Source organism: Mastomys coucha, unplaced genomic scaffold (genome assembly GCF_008632895.1).
Source record: "Mastomys coucha isolate ucsf_1 unplaced genomic scaffold, UCSF_Mcou_1 pScaffold7, whole genome shotgun sequence".
NCBI classification, from domain to species: Eukaryota; Metazoa; Chordata; class Mammalia; order Rodentia; family Muridae; genus Mastomys; species Mastomys coucha.
The window spans coordinates 36,440,474-36,457,280 of NW_022196913.1; the positions used below are offsets into that span (position 1 = coordinate 36,440,474).

At 36.6% G+C, this 16,807-nt stretch overlaps 1 protein-coding gene across 1 annotated transcript in view; it reads right to left on the reverse strand.

The window, feature by feature from the left end:
- Gmds (GDP-mannose 4,6-dehydratase) overlaps positions 1 to 16,807 on the reverse strand; it is a 567,052-nt gene that overhangs the window by 450,783 nt on the left and 99,462 nt on the right. Inside the window, exons 2-4 of the mRNA XM_031357964.1 lie at positions 13,934 to 13,978; positions 6,582 to 6,669; positions 4,104 to 4,213 (exon numbers count right to left, since the gene is read on the reverse strand). Coding sequence (XP_031213824.1) covers positions 4,104 to 4,213; positions 6,582 to 6,669; positions 13,934 to 13,978 — 243 coding nt within the window. The remainder of the gene's footprint in view (positions 1 to 4,103; positions 4,214 to 6,581; positions 6,670 to 13,933; positions 13,979 to 16,807) is intronic.

Genomic DNA, 16,807 nt, shown 5'->3' on the forward strand with positions numbered 1-16,807 from the left:
TATATATATATATATATATGCACATATACATATATATATATATATATGACTCACTCCAGACTTTCTCTACTCTCACAATTCTTGGTTATAGGTATTGTTTGTGATTTAAAATCTCACACTGCCATGAACTGGTAATTAGTAGGCCTTATTTTTATCTTACTCAGAAGCTGATACATTGAAAGGACAAAGTCTAAGATGAATTCATTTAAAGTGACTGTACGAAAGAACCAAGACAACCTGAAATGCTAGAGAAATGTTTCCCAAAATGCAGCTACCAGACTAAGCTTAAGGACCAACTAGAAACTTCCTAAAAAAAAATCAAAGTTCTCACCCTCACTCTGGACTGCAGAAATCAAAGAGTCTGGGAAAGAGGCCTAGCAATTTTAAGGGGACACTGATCTAAGCTTTACTATGTTGTTCTCTCTTCCTTCCAACAGGAAATTCCTTGAAAAGAATTCACTCGTTTTACATTTCCCTTTTAACTCAACTACTAAAACCCCTGCTGTATCTGTTTAGTTCCATTACATCTATTTCAGATGCTCTTTTTTAAAGGCCTTAGTCAGATACGGGGTATGGCTCAGTGACAGAACACACAACTACCACACACGAGGCCCTGGTTTCCAACCCCAGCAATGCAAAAGCAAAAGAAATTTTACAAGTAGATCTTCAGCCTTACTGCCAAGGCCACTGAACTTCTCCTGGTTCTCTATGCCCTTCTTCCTGGAAAGGCCTACTTTCTTAACTTCCAACACATAAGTCCACCCACTGCCTCTTGTCTCCTTGGTTCCTGCTATCCTACTTCAGTTCCCCATACCCTTTATAAGGCAAGTTCCCTGCAGTTTTCTATCTCCCTTTCTCCAGCTACCACCTTAAGGATTCTGAGAATTGAATTTACAACACAACAGACTTCAAGCCCCACAATGTATTTTAAAGTACTTCATAAAATGCATCATCTGTGTGTTCTTCAAGTGCTAGCAGTAAAACCTTTCCTAGTTGTTGCATCAACTGATCTCTGAGCACTAGGATTTCCTTCCTCTCCAGAGACCACAGAGGGCCCACTCATCTTACCAGGTGATCTATTCTATCCTTATCTATTTTACAAAGCCACCACACTATAACATCTATATCATCATAACTTCACCTGTAGATTGTAGCCTTTAATATTCATGTCTAATTAATTTTCTTTCTGTTCAATACATACAGAAGCTGCCTGACATAACCTAGCTCCCTACCTACTCCACTTGCACAATCCCCCTCAGTATTATTTGCACTCAGCTGAATGTTATTCACACTGCAAAATTTCCTTACTTTCGACTCTCTGCTTTATGTTATTGCCTCCATTTCAACTGTTCACTTCCTACTACTTCTGTAAATACCATCCAGGTCTCTTAACACCACAGCCTGTACTCTCTCCCTCTCCCCCTTGGGTCCATTTAGTCCCTCAGACTGAGTTCCCTCTCACCCTGTACTACATACTCAAAGACTCTGCAAACTTCTGACACTTGCACCAATCATGCTACAAAGGGGTAGAAGGGAGCAAGGAGGGGGCCTAAGCTCCATGAGCGGATTTCACACATATGTCTGTTCACCACTGTATCATAGTTTATAAGAAGTATATGTTCCACAAATATTTGTTGAAAGATTAAATTATTCTAAAATACAAAATTTTAAGGCTTGAAATGAATCAGTGGGTAAAAGCACTTGCTGCCAAGCCTATCAATGTGAGTTTGAGCCTCAGAGTCCACATGTTAGAAAGAGAAATACAACTACTGCACATTTTCTTCTGTCTTCCACATATGCACTATACACAGGTACATACAACATATACATGCACACCTCACACATAAATAAATAAGTGTTTAAAGAATCTTAATTAAGCATCATTCCTGGCAATGAACTGACTCTTTAAGAGAAGCAGCTAAAATACCATAAGAACAGATAAATTCATAAACATAGTAAATTAGAACCAACTGACCAGACTGTTTCTGCTTCCTATTTTTTAGAGCACAATCACTCCAGAATGAAACTACTCCTATGCTCACTACAACTCAAGAATATATAACATGTTGTAGAACTTTAAGATATTGTGGAGAAAGGAAAAGACAACCACATTAGCTACTTAGTAGAAAAGAAAGGTTGCCTATAACTAAATGTAAAATTGCTCCATCTTGTTGCCATGCCAGCTTATAGCTTCTAGAGGTTATAAACTATCTACAATCAAAAAAAGAAAAAATTGAAACTTAGAAAATTAGAAAAGTGAAATGGGCATTTCCACACATCCCATTTTTGTCTCTTGCGGTTGGTTAGAATACCAAAAGAAGCCAGATGAGCCAGAGTATGGAAGATAAGCTAACTGCTTCAATTATGGGAAATACCCCTTTTTCCTGGAATGAGAGAACTGATACTCCTCAGTAGAAAACAGGATACTCTCTCAAATACAAAATCGTAAGTCATGTCTTCATCACTTGGAAACACTCAAAATCCCTAAGAAAATAGTTCCACCTGCATAATTTTTAATATACACTGAACAAAAGATTAAGAAACCAAGAGGGTTAAGATGAGCTCTGGCATGTGTTTAGCACATACGAGGGACTGTTCAACACCCAAAAAGCAGGAAAAGGGGGAAGTACTGAGAAAGATTGGGGAGTTGGTGGTGGTGTTACTGTTGCTTTTTTCTAAACAGCATCTAGTCAGATAAAGGATGTTTTGTAAATCTTCAGGCCTGTCTTAAAATAAAAATGGACTAATCTCAAATTCCATAGTAGTAGTAGCAGCAGCAGCAGCAGCAGTAGCAGTAACAGTAGTAGTAGTAGTAGTAAATGTAGACAATTATTTGTTTTTTCTATTAAGATATATTAATTTTAAGTGTATGAGGTTCTTGCCTGTGTAAATTACGAGTGTTCCTGGTACCTCAAGAGGTCAGAAGAAGATGCGAGATTCCCTGAGACTGAAGTTATAAGTGTTTGTGAGTTATCATGTAAGTGCTGGGTCCCAAATCCAAGTCGTCTTCAAAAGCAGTCAGTGCTCTTACCTGCTAAGTACAAAGACTTTGCAACCCAAGGACTGACCCTCAATTTTCAAACTTTTGCTGTTTCATGTCTAGACTTATTCCATTGTTCATTAGGCTTGAGTCCTAATTCCTGCCTTAAGCAGCACAGGTGTGAAAAATAGGCATAATGCCCACATTATATACAAAACTGAAAAATATGGACAAACATGAAACACTTTAAATACTCCAATAAAATTACTGTATTTGTTCTTTAAACAGAGAAAAGAAACATGGATAGATATTTCTGAACATTTTTGTTTTAACTTAAAGCCATTTGTTTTGATTTCTAAGCTCTAGTAACCACTTGATTGAATAGTTACCTAAATAAAACAAAACAGCCCTAGTTTCAAATTTCATTCACCCAAGAAAGCATCAAGATACAGCCATAGAAACCTGAGTCAAGCAGAAGCTGGAAGGTTAGGAAGAGCTGCTCAAGTTTATGGTTCTTGTTCCAAACACAATGACTAAAGAAAGGTGGGCAGAACACCAGACAATCTGAATACAGGAAGAATCACCACTGAGTCTCACAATAAAAAGGGAATGGCTAAAAACAGACTCACAACTCACAACAAAAAGTTAAGTCAGGTAACTTTAACATGTGATTGCAAGCCAAAGAATATCATTTCAACAACAATATATATATATATATATATATATATATATGCATATATATATATATATATATGTATACAGCAACCCAAGCATGTAGCCACTATGAAAAATTAACATTAAAATGAAGGTTTCTAAAATTTAAAAAATTCTTCTCTCATAGATTGATATGAAATGTCAAAACAGAGGCTCACAACTATAGGGAACAACCTAAAATAATTACAAATTGCTACATCAGTGTTAGTTGAAATTTTTCATTATACTGTTTAGTAACAGAAACCTCAACTTAAAAATGAAAAGCATTTTTATTAGGATGAATTCCCTAACTAATATTGACAACTAAACGTGTTAAGGACTGGAGGTTATTTTGTGTTGAGAAACAATATACATGACAGAACACTACAAGGACACAATCAGAGAAGTCAGAGCAATGAGAAAGGCTTACCTTGACATGGCTCTGAGCGCCAAGATTATAGATCTCTGTAGGCTTGACTTCATTGATGATTTTCACCAGACAGGTGCTGTCAGTGAGGTCGCCATAGTGCAACTTCATGTCTTTAGGATTAAGAAAAGACCATCAGAAACAACAAAACAACAATAACAACAACAACAACAAAACCCATATTATTCAAGTATGAAAATGAAGAACAAACTAGAAATATTCCCAGATGTGATCCCCCATCCCTGAAATCTCAATATTTAGCCTAAACAATTTAGGAAGATCCCGCCTTGTGTACCAACTCCTTCCATCAACATGAAAACTGAAACATCGCATTTGATGCTTATTGAGTACCAGAATATGACTTTTATCTTTAAGAAATATACAATGTAGAAAGACTAGTCTGTGTGGATTTATAATAGGAAACTCAAATACACTTGTTTAAACAATTATATCCTCAGTATATTAGACAATTATCATGGGGCTGTAAGTAGTTAAAAGTAGTTAAAAGATGTACTAAAAGTGAGATGTGGACAGATATGACTCTCGAATAATGTACATATTCTCTAAAGAAACTACAACCCACTCCTGATAGAAAGGACAACCCTTTTTTGGAAACTTAGTATATATCCTACCATGTGACTTTTAAGTACCTTACAGAATACGTCCTTAAGCTGGCTTTAAAGCATCTAAGGTAGTAACGTAACTGCTCAGTGCACAGCCAACCTAGCCAAATGACTGCCACAGCCAACCTAGCCAAATGACTGCGCTGAAGCTGACTTACACTCACTTCATTGGTCTAAAAACGTGAGCGGCTTGCTAGCTTGGTCTAAACCTAGTGGTATCATTTTGTACAAAAAATATTACATATTGAGCATTTCTAATCTGAAATTAAATTTGACAGGACTCAAAAATCTTTTAAGTACTGATAATATAATGCTACAAATGAAAAAAATCCATACCATGAAAACAGTTTGTATACAAAATTATTTAAAATATTACATAAATCATGTTTTTAAATTATTTAAAATATTATATAAATTATATGTTTCTCATATATATATATATATATATATATATATATATATATATGAGAAACATAAATTCTAAGTGATTACCTGGTCTTTTTGATAAGCCATCTTCTTAAAAATCTGAAAAAAAAAAACTCCACATTCCTTCAGCATATAGTAATTTCTAAAAAGATACACTGCGTAACTTAACCATTAGGTAGAAAGCCTTTTCTGTGGCTATCTGGGTCGCCTTCCTGATGCTATCAGTACCTAAAAGTAAGCTAACCTTTGTCTCACCTTAGACATGAAGTCTAAATCACTCTGGGGTACTACTCTCACTGTCTCACCTTAGACATGAAGTCTAAATCACTCTGGGGTACTACTCTCACTGTCTCACCTTAGACATGAAGTCTAAATCACTCTGGGGTACTACTCTCACTGTATCACCCTTGCTGGGGTACTACTCTCACTGTATCACCCTTGCTGGGCCGAAGCACTAAGTAACACACAGGTCTGAGGCTGCGCTCTGCCCTTATCATGGCCTCTGATAAGATAAGTCACAATTTTTCTGTGTCTCCACTTCCTCATGTACAAAACATTCTCTTTAACCACCAGAGTAAGGAGGACAAATGAGAAAATACTGTAGCATGCTATCTAAATGATACTGTTCTGCACAAACAAACAAATTAACAGCAACAAAAGTAAGCCACTAAATCCTGATACTGATCTCTAAAGGAATTTCGGTATCATTTGAGTTATCATCAAGATTTAAAAGTATCTTCAAGAATTATTTTAAAAATACAATGTATATAAAGTTCCGTGGGTAGAGAGGTGGGGAGAATTGGGGAGAAGGGAAAGAATGTGGTCAAAATATATTGTTCAAACTTTTTGCTTTGTTTTGTTTTTCAAAACATGGTTTCTCTGTGTAGCCCTGACTGTCCTGGAACTCACTCTGTAGACCAGGCTGGCCTCAAACTCAGAAATCTGCCTGCCTCTGCCTCCCAAGTGCTGGGATTAAAGGCATGCACCACCACAGCCCAGCTGTACAAACTTTTTTAGGTAATATTTTTAAAATTTAATTTTAAAAAATCTTTAAAACTCTTAAAATAAGGCATGTGAGTGAATCTTCAAAAAAAAATCCATGTACAAAGATCAGTTACCTTCAATAAATTGAACCAAATATAGAAACAAAAGAGTGCTAATTTAATATAGAACTGCTGTTACTTGAAGGAGCAGGGACACCTGACCTGAAGAAAGCTGATCAGAGCCTTCCCCTGGTCTCTGAAAGCTGTCTACACAATGTTACTCTGAGCTGAGGGCAGCTGTGGGGCAGGTTTCCTTTGACTGCAACTCAGCTATATTAATTCCTGGATGAATAACTGTGACTAGATGGGCTGAGAATAATGAGATTTGAAAACATGTTAACTAAAAATAAGAAGCAACAAAAAAAAAATAGAGAAAGAAAATTACTTACTTCCTTCAATATGAGCCTGAGGATTCTTATATAAATGTTCAATTCGACCTGTATTAAATGAACTAGATCGCCGTACTATTCCATGGACCTGAATTTTGCATATAAAAAGAAAAAAAGCAAATTGTAAGTACAAAATGAGGATTAATAAACAACTCAGAAGTTCATTTGCTAATGAAAAGTTCTAGAAAAACTATAATGAATTTTAGATGAAAATTATAAATTATGAGAAAGAGTTCCACAGTTTAGTTTCTGCCCCATCCACTGACTGTATGCTACAAGCACACTGCTTCTGATGTTATCCAGGGTTTCTACTGTCAATCTAAATGTAAGTAATTAGATAATTACAAGGCTTCATGCATAGTTACAAATACTCAAGTTTGTCTTCTAAACATACACGGTCATACTGATGACAAAAATATCTCTGATTTGAAAATGAAGACAAACTTGAAGCTAAAGCTGTAAAACTGCTTTTGGCTTGTTTAACACAGACATAAATTCCCCAGTTTCCCGATGTTCTCCGTGCTCTGTCAAATTCTATTGATTTCTGGAGGTACAGATAAAATCATGCAGCAGCTGCTGTTGTGTAGCTTTATGGAAAAGTCAGACAGACAGACCATAAAGATTAAGGAGGAAATTACATATTACTAAATGTAAGACACAAAAGATGCAAAGGTTAAAAAAAAAAACTTAAAAAATAAAATCTTGACATGGCCATGGTCAGCGTGAAGGGATAAAGTCACTGACAGCAAGGCATACCTGTCTGATACTAAAGAAAAGACTACTGTGTTTGACACATGAGAGAAATTGCTCCACACTTGGTCCCACTTCCTCCTTGTGTCAAGATTTCTCCCTCTGTGCTGCCAATGCTAACATCAGCTTATGTCACCAACAGCCCAGGTTCCAGTTGCACTGGTGGCAATTTTAATCCTTGACTTATTTTAGAAGTGTTCCTTCTAATGTTGGGTAGATTTGTTTGCAGCTGAATACACTTCTATATTTTAACTCAGTCGTTTTCTGTCTATTTTAAACCAAAATTAATCCCTGGCATGACTCAAACATTCCAAGTGCAAAGGGGAATTATAAGCACATAAGGCCTTCTTTCAAACAGGAAGAAATGTCATCGCTGTTTCATATGGCATACACAAGAAACTGACTTCTGCTAAAAGCATACCCACAATTAATACTTCTGCTAGTTAACTGTTTTTGCCAAAAGAAAAGCATGCAACACCATTTTCCAAAATAACAAAACTCAAGAAAAGTTGGTAAATAAGAAAAAAAACCTTAGGAAAGAAATGTTATAAACTTCATGACATTTTAGAAGGCAAACATAAAATTGAGGAACTATTAAATTAAAATGCATTATTAAATTTATAATGAATTACATTTCAAGGTTTCCAATTTTGCAAGTTGCTAATGAATTATAAAGTTAAGCCAATCCATAACATTAATGAATATTTTTAAATAAGGGACAATTTCACATTATATTAATACATAGGAAACTTGGTATTTAAATCAAAGTTACTTCTAATGTACAAATTTCTCCAATATAAGTGTTCTAGTGTATTCATTAAAAATTTTGCTTTGGTCTAAAAACATAATTATTATTTGGACAGCCTTCTCTTGATTACTGAATTCTAGAGACATCGCATATTCTAATAGGGAAAAGCACACAGAGAAATGCCCTAAATATAAAAACCTGAAATGCTTTGATAAAGAATATTGTACAATCTTAAAAAGTCCAATCAAATACAAGCAACAAATTTAATGTCACATCTACAAATATAATCAATAAGCACTACTTTTTGTTTTGCTTTTCTCTACTGAAAAACAGTGTTTTAATTTCCACTCACTCCCAACTTTTGGCATGTGTGTAGAAGGGAAGAAAGACTTGCCAAATACTTAATCCGTGACAGCAGGTATTATTCTAAGAACTAATGAAAGCTGAGTCTGTCTGCTCCTAAGGCAGGTGGAATACAAACATTAAGACAAGCCAAAATGTGTGCAAGCTTCATAATCTAGTTAAGAATTTAAGATTAGCAGCTTTTTCTTTACAGAAAGAAAATAGGTAGGTCTTTTTTTTTTCAAGATTGGGGAAGAAAAGAGGATGTGAATTAGGAAAGCAAACTGAGAAAATAAATAAGCCAAGCGACCTTTATATAAACTTAATCAGAATTGTAATTAATTATACTAGCTCAGGAACAGCTAAGTACTTAAGTGGAAGAGGATGATTTAACATACAATTAGCTGTCCAAAAAAATTTTTTCAAGTTTTCTCAATATCAAAGCAAAGATGACTTCAAAATGTTGAATTCAAAGTAGGCACTAAAACTTGGAAATGTGGGGGGTTTTTTCCATTATTTATTAAGAAGATAGGTGATCCACACCACTGGATTTCAAATTCTCCAGTATCTAAATTGTTCTTGGAGGAGGATGGCTCCCAGGGATGGTTAGTGGCACTCATCTTTAGAAAGTATGGATCACCTAGATTGTATCAACAGCTGACATTTACATGGCAATGACTACATACTGGACACTGGTCTTTATGACACAAAATGGCCACAAACCAACAACTGGTCTTTATTGGTGGTTAAGTATGGCACATCTTTACAATCACCATACCACAAAAGAGAGCACTGTCTGACAGGGCATAGCTGATACTTAACTCACAGAGCTAAAGGGCATGTGCTTTATCCTGGCAGTACACTGCAGGGTTTAAAAAGCAAAATCGATCATCAATAGGAGGAGAGGACCTTGGCCCTGTGAAGGTTCTATGCCCCAGTGTAGGGGAATGCCAGGGACAGAAAGTGGGAGAGGGCGGGGTGGCAGGCATGGGGAGGGGGGAGGCAACAGGGGTTTGTTTTTGTTTGTTTTTTTGTTTTTTGGAGGGGAAACTGGGAAAGGAGAAATTCGCATGTAAATAAAGAAAATATCTAAAATAAAAAAAAAAAATAACGAAAAAAAAAAAAAAATTAAATCTATATGGAGACTGGCCTTTTTTCTAATCAAAGTACCAAGCTCCTAAAACAGCAAACAACTTCAAAGAAAAATATCTCAAAATGCCTCACATATAAAGGAAGAGGAAGAAGTCCACATTCTAAAGCACTCCCCTCACATAACCCAGACTGAATTGAGTCTCTTTTCTGCTTTGACACTCCGTCTTAGGGAGGTGGTCATGGCTTCTTTCCTAGAAGGGAAACTCAAATGAACTTCTTCTTGACATTAAATTCTGATACTCTGTGTTGCTGGTTTTTGCTTATTAAAAAACAGATTCTCTTCTTATATTCACAGATAATGTTAGCTTTTCCAGAGTTCAACTTCTCTTTTTTTTTCCTTTAATATTAGTCCCCTGACTGTTTCACAATGGCTCTCTCACCTAATCTTCCTAGGAGTCTTGGACACTAGACAGATGTGCTCATCATCCCTACTTAATAGACAAAACAAACAAACAAAAACCAAGAATAACCAAGAAATCCAGAAAACAAAGTTTTAGAAGGGTCAATAAATTTGACTAAAGATACAGAACCAAGCAAGAACAGAGGATCTAGATATAATAAACCAACCAGTGCCCAAGCCCCAAGGCTGATTGCTATGAGAACTAGACTGCTTATTTAGCTTCTTATTCTATGCTATATAAATAAAAAAGATATGGACATTGAGCTTTAGTAAGATACAGAATATACATATATATGTGTGTGTATGTATGTATTACATCTGTCTAGTGTCCAAGTATATATATACATATATATATATACATATATATATATATATATATATACACACACACATATATACATATGGTCTATAAAGTATCCCCAGGGTGACTGTCCATAGGATCTGACACTTCTTGATTTTCCTCACTATGAAGACATCTGCAGATACTAAAGAATGAACAAGTGAGTCAGACATGGTGGCGCATGCCTGTAATCACAGAACATGGTAGAACTGGGGCAGAGATGAAGCCCCATACATATATATATATATATATATGTATATATGACAATAGACTCTGAATATCTATAGACTCTGAAACCATGAAGCTAAAAAACTGCAGCTGTGTTTACCTGTTGTGAACAAAGATAGACTTTTCTTCATTCCCTAATTAATATAGCTAATTATGTACTATTTGCATTACATTTGGTATAATAACTATCCTAGTGATGATTTCATATACAGAAAAATATGTATAAGCAATATACAAATACTATAACATTTTATATATGTAACTGAACTGCCTCAGACTCTGATATATGCATAGGCCCTTGCAGATTATCAAAAGATAACTAACTGTATTTCACTTTTTATTTTCAAAGGCCCATGGAGAATGTATTCAGATGCAGAAGTTTCAGTGACCACATTAAACAGTCATGTTCCAAGCTTCAGAAATCTAATGGTATATGCATAAAGGAGTAATTAACTCTTATTAAGCATTATATTAATAAATGCTATTGCTTTGCATACATGTTGCTCCATGATAAAAGTTTTCTAAGCCTGCTTTAATTTTCTGTTGTTTCTCAAGTACAGTTAGAACAAAGGAGCTTATTTAACTGTGTTATTTTCCCCACTGACCTGCCTCTGATCCTCTACTGGCCTGCTTCACCATGCTAGGCTCACTGAATCACTGACAGCAAATCAGAATCTGTCTCGTCTAGTCCAAGAACACAGCAGCTTCACCCTGGTGCCTCTCATAGTGCTGACCTCGTCCTGGTCCACACTTGCTACCAAACCTATGTTGTTTCTAGTTATTTCTAAGCTTCCTACTTCTGAACAGAAAATGAATTTGAAAACTGTCAAAGTAGTTCAGAGGTAAGGGCAGCAAGATGGCTTAGCACATAAAAGTATCTGCTGCCAGGCCTGATGACTTGAGTTCAATCTCCCCAGAAAATAGAACTGCCTTCCACAAGTTCTCTTCTGACTTTTGCACACATATACTGTAGCACAAACACCTATGCACATGAAGTAAAAAAGTTTGGTGTAATAAAAATAAAGAGTTCAGAAGTAAGGTCCAATCTAGTCATTCACTACACTTCATCTGGTCCTTTATATATTAATACCCTATCTGTTCACAAGAAGGCAGCATCAGCAACACCCAGGGACATGTAAGAAAGGACAATGTCAAACTCCTGAAGCAGCCTCTGTGTGTCAGTACTAAAGGTTGAGAGTGCGTTGAGGTAGAAGTCTTTATTTGTCCAAAATGCTGTCACTAACTCTGGACCCAGCTGTGGTCAGCCATGTTTCCAGTCATTCAATTACATATAGTCTAACTCTACCCTGCTCATGATCTTGAATGATCAAGAACTGCAGCTGATAATCCTGGAAATTTTCCAATGCTGTCTTTGTTTACTGTGACCAAAAGCATAATAATCATCATCAGATTCCTCTTAATAGATCGTTCTACAATTATATCAATAATCTCTTAATATTGAATACAGCTTACTGAAATTAATATAGGATTTAAAACCAAAATTTACTCTCATGACCCACACACAGCTCACACTGTTATAATACCATGTGTAAGACTTTCTGCTTGTCCATTGAGCCTTGTCTTGTCTCTTGCCCCTGAATAACTAATCCTGTCTTTTTCTTACAATTTATGGATCTCATCGAATTGTGTCTGTGATAAATTCCTCCCAATTAACTGTGATTTGAGAAGTAAGTCTTCTGCTGTGTTTCTGTAACAGAATAAAATGTACTCTTTTAATGTCAAATGCTGACAGAATTCAAACATTTGCAGCTCAAGAGACAGTCCTAAGTTCTCATTGTGTCTATTTGCAAATATTGCAATCCTGCCTGTCTTCTAAAGCCTGCTATTTTCTCAATGAGACACCTGAATAGAGCTTTACTTCTCCATGACAGTCTTCTCTGCCTTCTCCAACAGCACTAAAAGCAACACATGTGCACCCCTCCTGCTTGCAAATGAATAACACCTGCACAACATGACTAGTCCCAAAGCCTGCCCACCCATTAATCCACTCATTAGAAAAGCATATAGCCACATGCATCCTTGTCTATGGACTACATTCGGTCACTGCCTATTACTTCTAACTTCATTTCTACTCATAGTCCCACAGGTCCACCTCTAAGTATAGCAGAGCACCCCTGTGATTGCAGCATCACTCAAGACATTCCATCTTCAACACTGCAATGACTGGACTTACTCAGCTCCTTATCCTAATTCTCTAGCAACTCACTCCCATCTCTGGCAACCATATATCTTTTAGCAGCAGGTCATACATATCTGAAACAGCACTTCAGATGTATCCCTACCATATTTTCCTGATACTTATTAACATATTACCTTAACAGCTTGACTAAACAACTTCCTAAAACCAATACTTTTACACTCCTTATTAACTGCTGTAAATCACTTTGTTTTGTTGTGATTAGACTCAGTTACTATAGCAATCTATTCCTATAGGCATATGTGTACAAAGATACTCCCATAATTACATGAGTCTTCCTTTGATATTAAAGATATAGAAAGAACTACTATAAAACAGAGAAGGTTCTAAACATTGCTATGAATTCTTACACTCAAAGCTATCAGAAAATATTGAGTTGTAATAAAAAAAAAACTAACTCCATTTTCCTTCAAATCCTGTTAGCAAGCCAAATTCTTGCAGTTCTTCTCCATTTGTCCAACTGCACATTTTTATACACTATGGCTACAATTAATGGTAGTAAAGAGAAAATGTAAAACTATTAACACAAACATTTCCAAAGCAGGTCAGGATATGTGTAAGCCTCTAAGTTTTTGTTCTGGATAGATCATGAATTTATTATACATAACTGCCTACAGGAAACATTCTTTAAAAGTAAGGAATATTCTCTAAACTACATGCTATTTAATACAAATCATTTCTAATGTTGAAGAAGAAAACACAATGATAATAACAGCAACAATGGATCTGACAGATTCATCTTCCATAAAATATAAAGCTGCCTGTTAGAAAGCAAACACCTACAGGTGTAAATCTTTCATGCAAGCTTGCCAAAGATCAGCTTCTATTTTATTGCTCTGTGCAATTTCCAAATTAAGTGACTTTACCATGAGTGGAACTTTTTAATGTAGCACATTACATCATAAATTAACCCTAATACTCTCACAGTCAGGCTCATGCAGGCTGCTGCTTTATCAGCGAACAAGGGAGACATGCAGAAGAGTTGAAGCCCATGTGCTAACCACAAGATAGACAGCACAATGAGCTGGCAGCATGACTGGCGCCACGGCAGAGCCATGCCTGGATCCTGGATTCTGATTTGTTATCATAGTTTCCGTGGAAAGCACACACAGAGGAAACAAGGCAGCTGCATCCTAGCAGTCCCTGGCCACTCCAGCAGCACCACACCACTCACCTCGTATCCTTTCTCCAACAGGAATTCTGCCAAGTATGATCCATCCTGGAAGAGAGAGAAAATTGAGAGGGGTTACACCGATGGTGATAGGTGGTCATCTACTCTAAGAGTTTGGAGACCATCATTTTGAAAGGAAATTTAAACAGAATAAAAATCATAGCAACCAAAATAAAAACAAAACTGCTAATGACGACAAATACTGAATGCTTTTCTACTATTCACAGAACAGATAATAGCCCATGTAAGCATCAGAGAGGTCAGGAAAAAAACAAAACCCAGGCAAATAATTGGAGCAAAAGAGAGAGCACAATGTTTCAGAATCACATGGATTTGGGTTCAGGTTTTGCCACTTATAGGCTATACAAAATATCCAACTATGTTAGCAAAGTAAATTGCCTTGGTGCCATAGGAATACAACACTCTTTGGGGACAATATTTAATAAAGAAACTCTGGAAGTTCCAGGGGAGATAGAGAACACAAGGTGTTGACACTGATGAGAATGACTCCTCAGAGTTGTAGAGAAGGCGAGAAGTGCTATGCAAGGCGGTATCTCCAAGGAGGTCTCAGGGACCAAAGGTAGCGGCCAAGCCTTAGGGCTGTACAAAGCCAGTGAGTTTAGAGGGGTCTGAGGAAAAGAGGATTCAGATGGTTTACAGGATGGGGTGCAATGAAAACTGCTTGATTCTATATATGTGTGTATATACAAAATTCTAAAGAGGAAACTGTTGCTATTTGATGATATAATAAATATGTGAATTTATCTTATAACATGCAGTAACTCCTACCTTAGGAAAGTTATCTGAGTCAACACTGGGAGTCTTAACTGATAATTATTTTAGAAATTTCTAGGTAGGAGTTTCTATCTAAATAATTTCATGTCACTTTAAGAGGGAAAATATGACATATCTAATTAAACTACTCTAAGGTCAAAAGCTGAACCATTACTATTCCTTCAGAAAAGGGAGTTGGTCTTGAACTTTTGCACAATTGCTCTTCAGCTTTCTGGCCCAATGAGGAGTCCCTTCTATCCAACTCAGACTTAAATGTAAAACTAAGGGTACAATTAATGCAAATATGTGTTGTAAAAATTAGGTGGAGTATTTGGGTTTTCTTGGGTTTCATAAGTTTAGAAAAGCTTAAAATACCTCTTTGAAGTTCAAAAATCCATACCAGATATTCCAGGAGAAAGAAAAGTGAAGCAAGTCTCAGAATTACCATGATCTGACCTAAAGATGGACCTGGAGACATCCTATGGGCTCTGAAAATGACAGAGCTGCCAAGTGAGTATCTACAAAATTGGTATAGAAATCCTACATGAACTCATACAGAATGGCAAGGCCAGGAATACAAAGGACACATTCTGTGGTTCATTAAAAACTGCAGCAGATTTTCCTCTGACCTCTTGACATAAATATTCTGCTTTATAGGCTCCTATGGAAAAGAGAGTTGGACCTTTTCATTTCAGTTTCACAATGTATGTAGGCTTTTACATACATTTACATGCTGGTTAAATCCAGTTACAAGGCTGACTGATTCAAGTTAGGACAAGCCAAGTTGGCCTATATGATCACTGGAAGTTTTGTTTCCTTTTTGGTGGAATGGGGTAGTAGTCCTTCTTCATTAATAAGAACAAATTATTAAAGAAATAGCTGACTCTAGCCTCTAAAGTCCTAGAAAGCAGACTTGCTTTTGTTACAGAATTGTTAACCTGAAGCTGCCAACACTATACTTTTTACTCTTTATCCACTTGGAATAAGACAGGATGATTTATGTTCTATCACACTCACAGAGAATAGGGGCAGCAGGAGTGGGGCTAGTAGTAACAGTGCTGGACCTCCCTGAGTAGGGAGAGCTGTGATTATTCCGAAAGCTGATGTGAAACAGACCTGACTAGGACTGAACTCTGTCAATAAGGTCTTGTTCTTCTCACCCCGGCTGCTCCTCAAACTTTCCAACCACACTGGAACATTCTGAACCAGCAGTGGCACTCACTTCCTCCTCATTTCCTTGCCAGGCCCCTCGAGTGATAGGGCCCAGGCTGCACAATGAGTGGGAAATGGGCCGAGCAAGGGCTCCTGGTCTCAGGCTGAGGGAGATCAGCTGGCCTTCCCCCCTCATCCTCCCTACTGGCCCTGGGGGACTCCTGGGAGACATGGTATCTGAGCAGGCAGCCAAATCCAGCAGGATGGCTGATAGGGAATTCTCCAATCAAACTAATGACTGAAATGTCGCACCAAGAACAAGTAAGTCATATTAAGTTATGACAGTTGACTCTGGAAACCAAAGAAAATAGGCTAGATTACTCATTTGCTAGGACCCAGTATTAACTCCAGTCAGGTTCAAATTTTGTTACTAAAAACTTTTTAATTGGAGAGATAGTATCTCAACTGTGACCTTTTTAAAATTAATTCTTTGTATGGTTATTAGAGGTATCTATTTATATGAAATTCCATAAATTTGAAACAATCACTATGGCTTTACTATTTTCAAAACACAAAAACATTTTCTCTTTTTCTCTCACACAAGAACTTGGTAAGGAGAGTTAAGCAGTTATTTGGCATCTCAGATAACTGAGATGTAATTTTACATCACACAACTAGTTATAGATGAAATTAGTACTAGAATCCAATTCTTTCATTATCTGAACTAGAAAATAATTGCCCTCACTATGCTCCTGGGAGCTATCAAAACATGTCAAACCTCAACAAAGTAATGAAAGACCATTAAAGGATTCATTTTCAAACTAACTTGATTTGGTCTTTTTCCATTACAGGGTGTATGGATTAAACAGTGCTTCCAGTTTTAATCAAGTGACCCAATTACAAAGAAACCCTGTAATGCCCCAGTGTAGGGGAATGCCAGGGCCAGAAAGT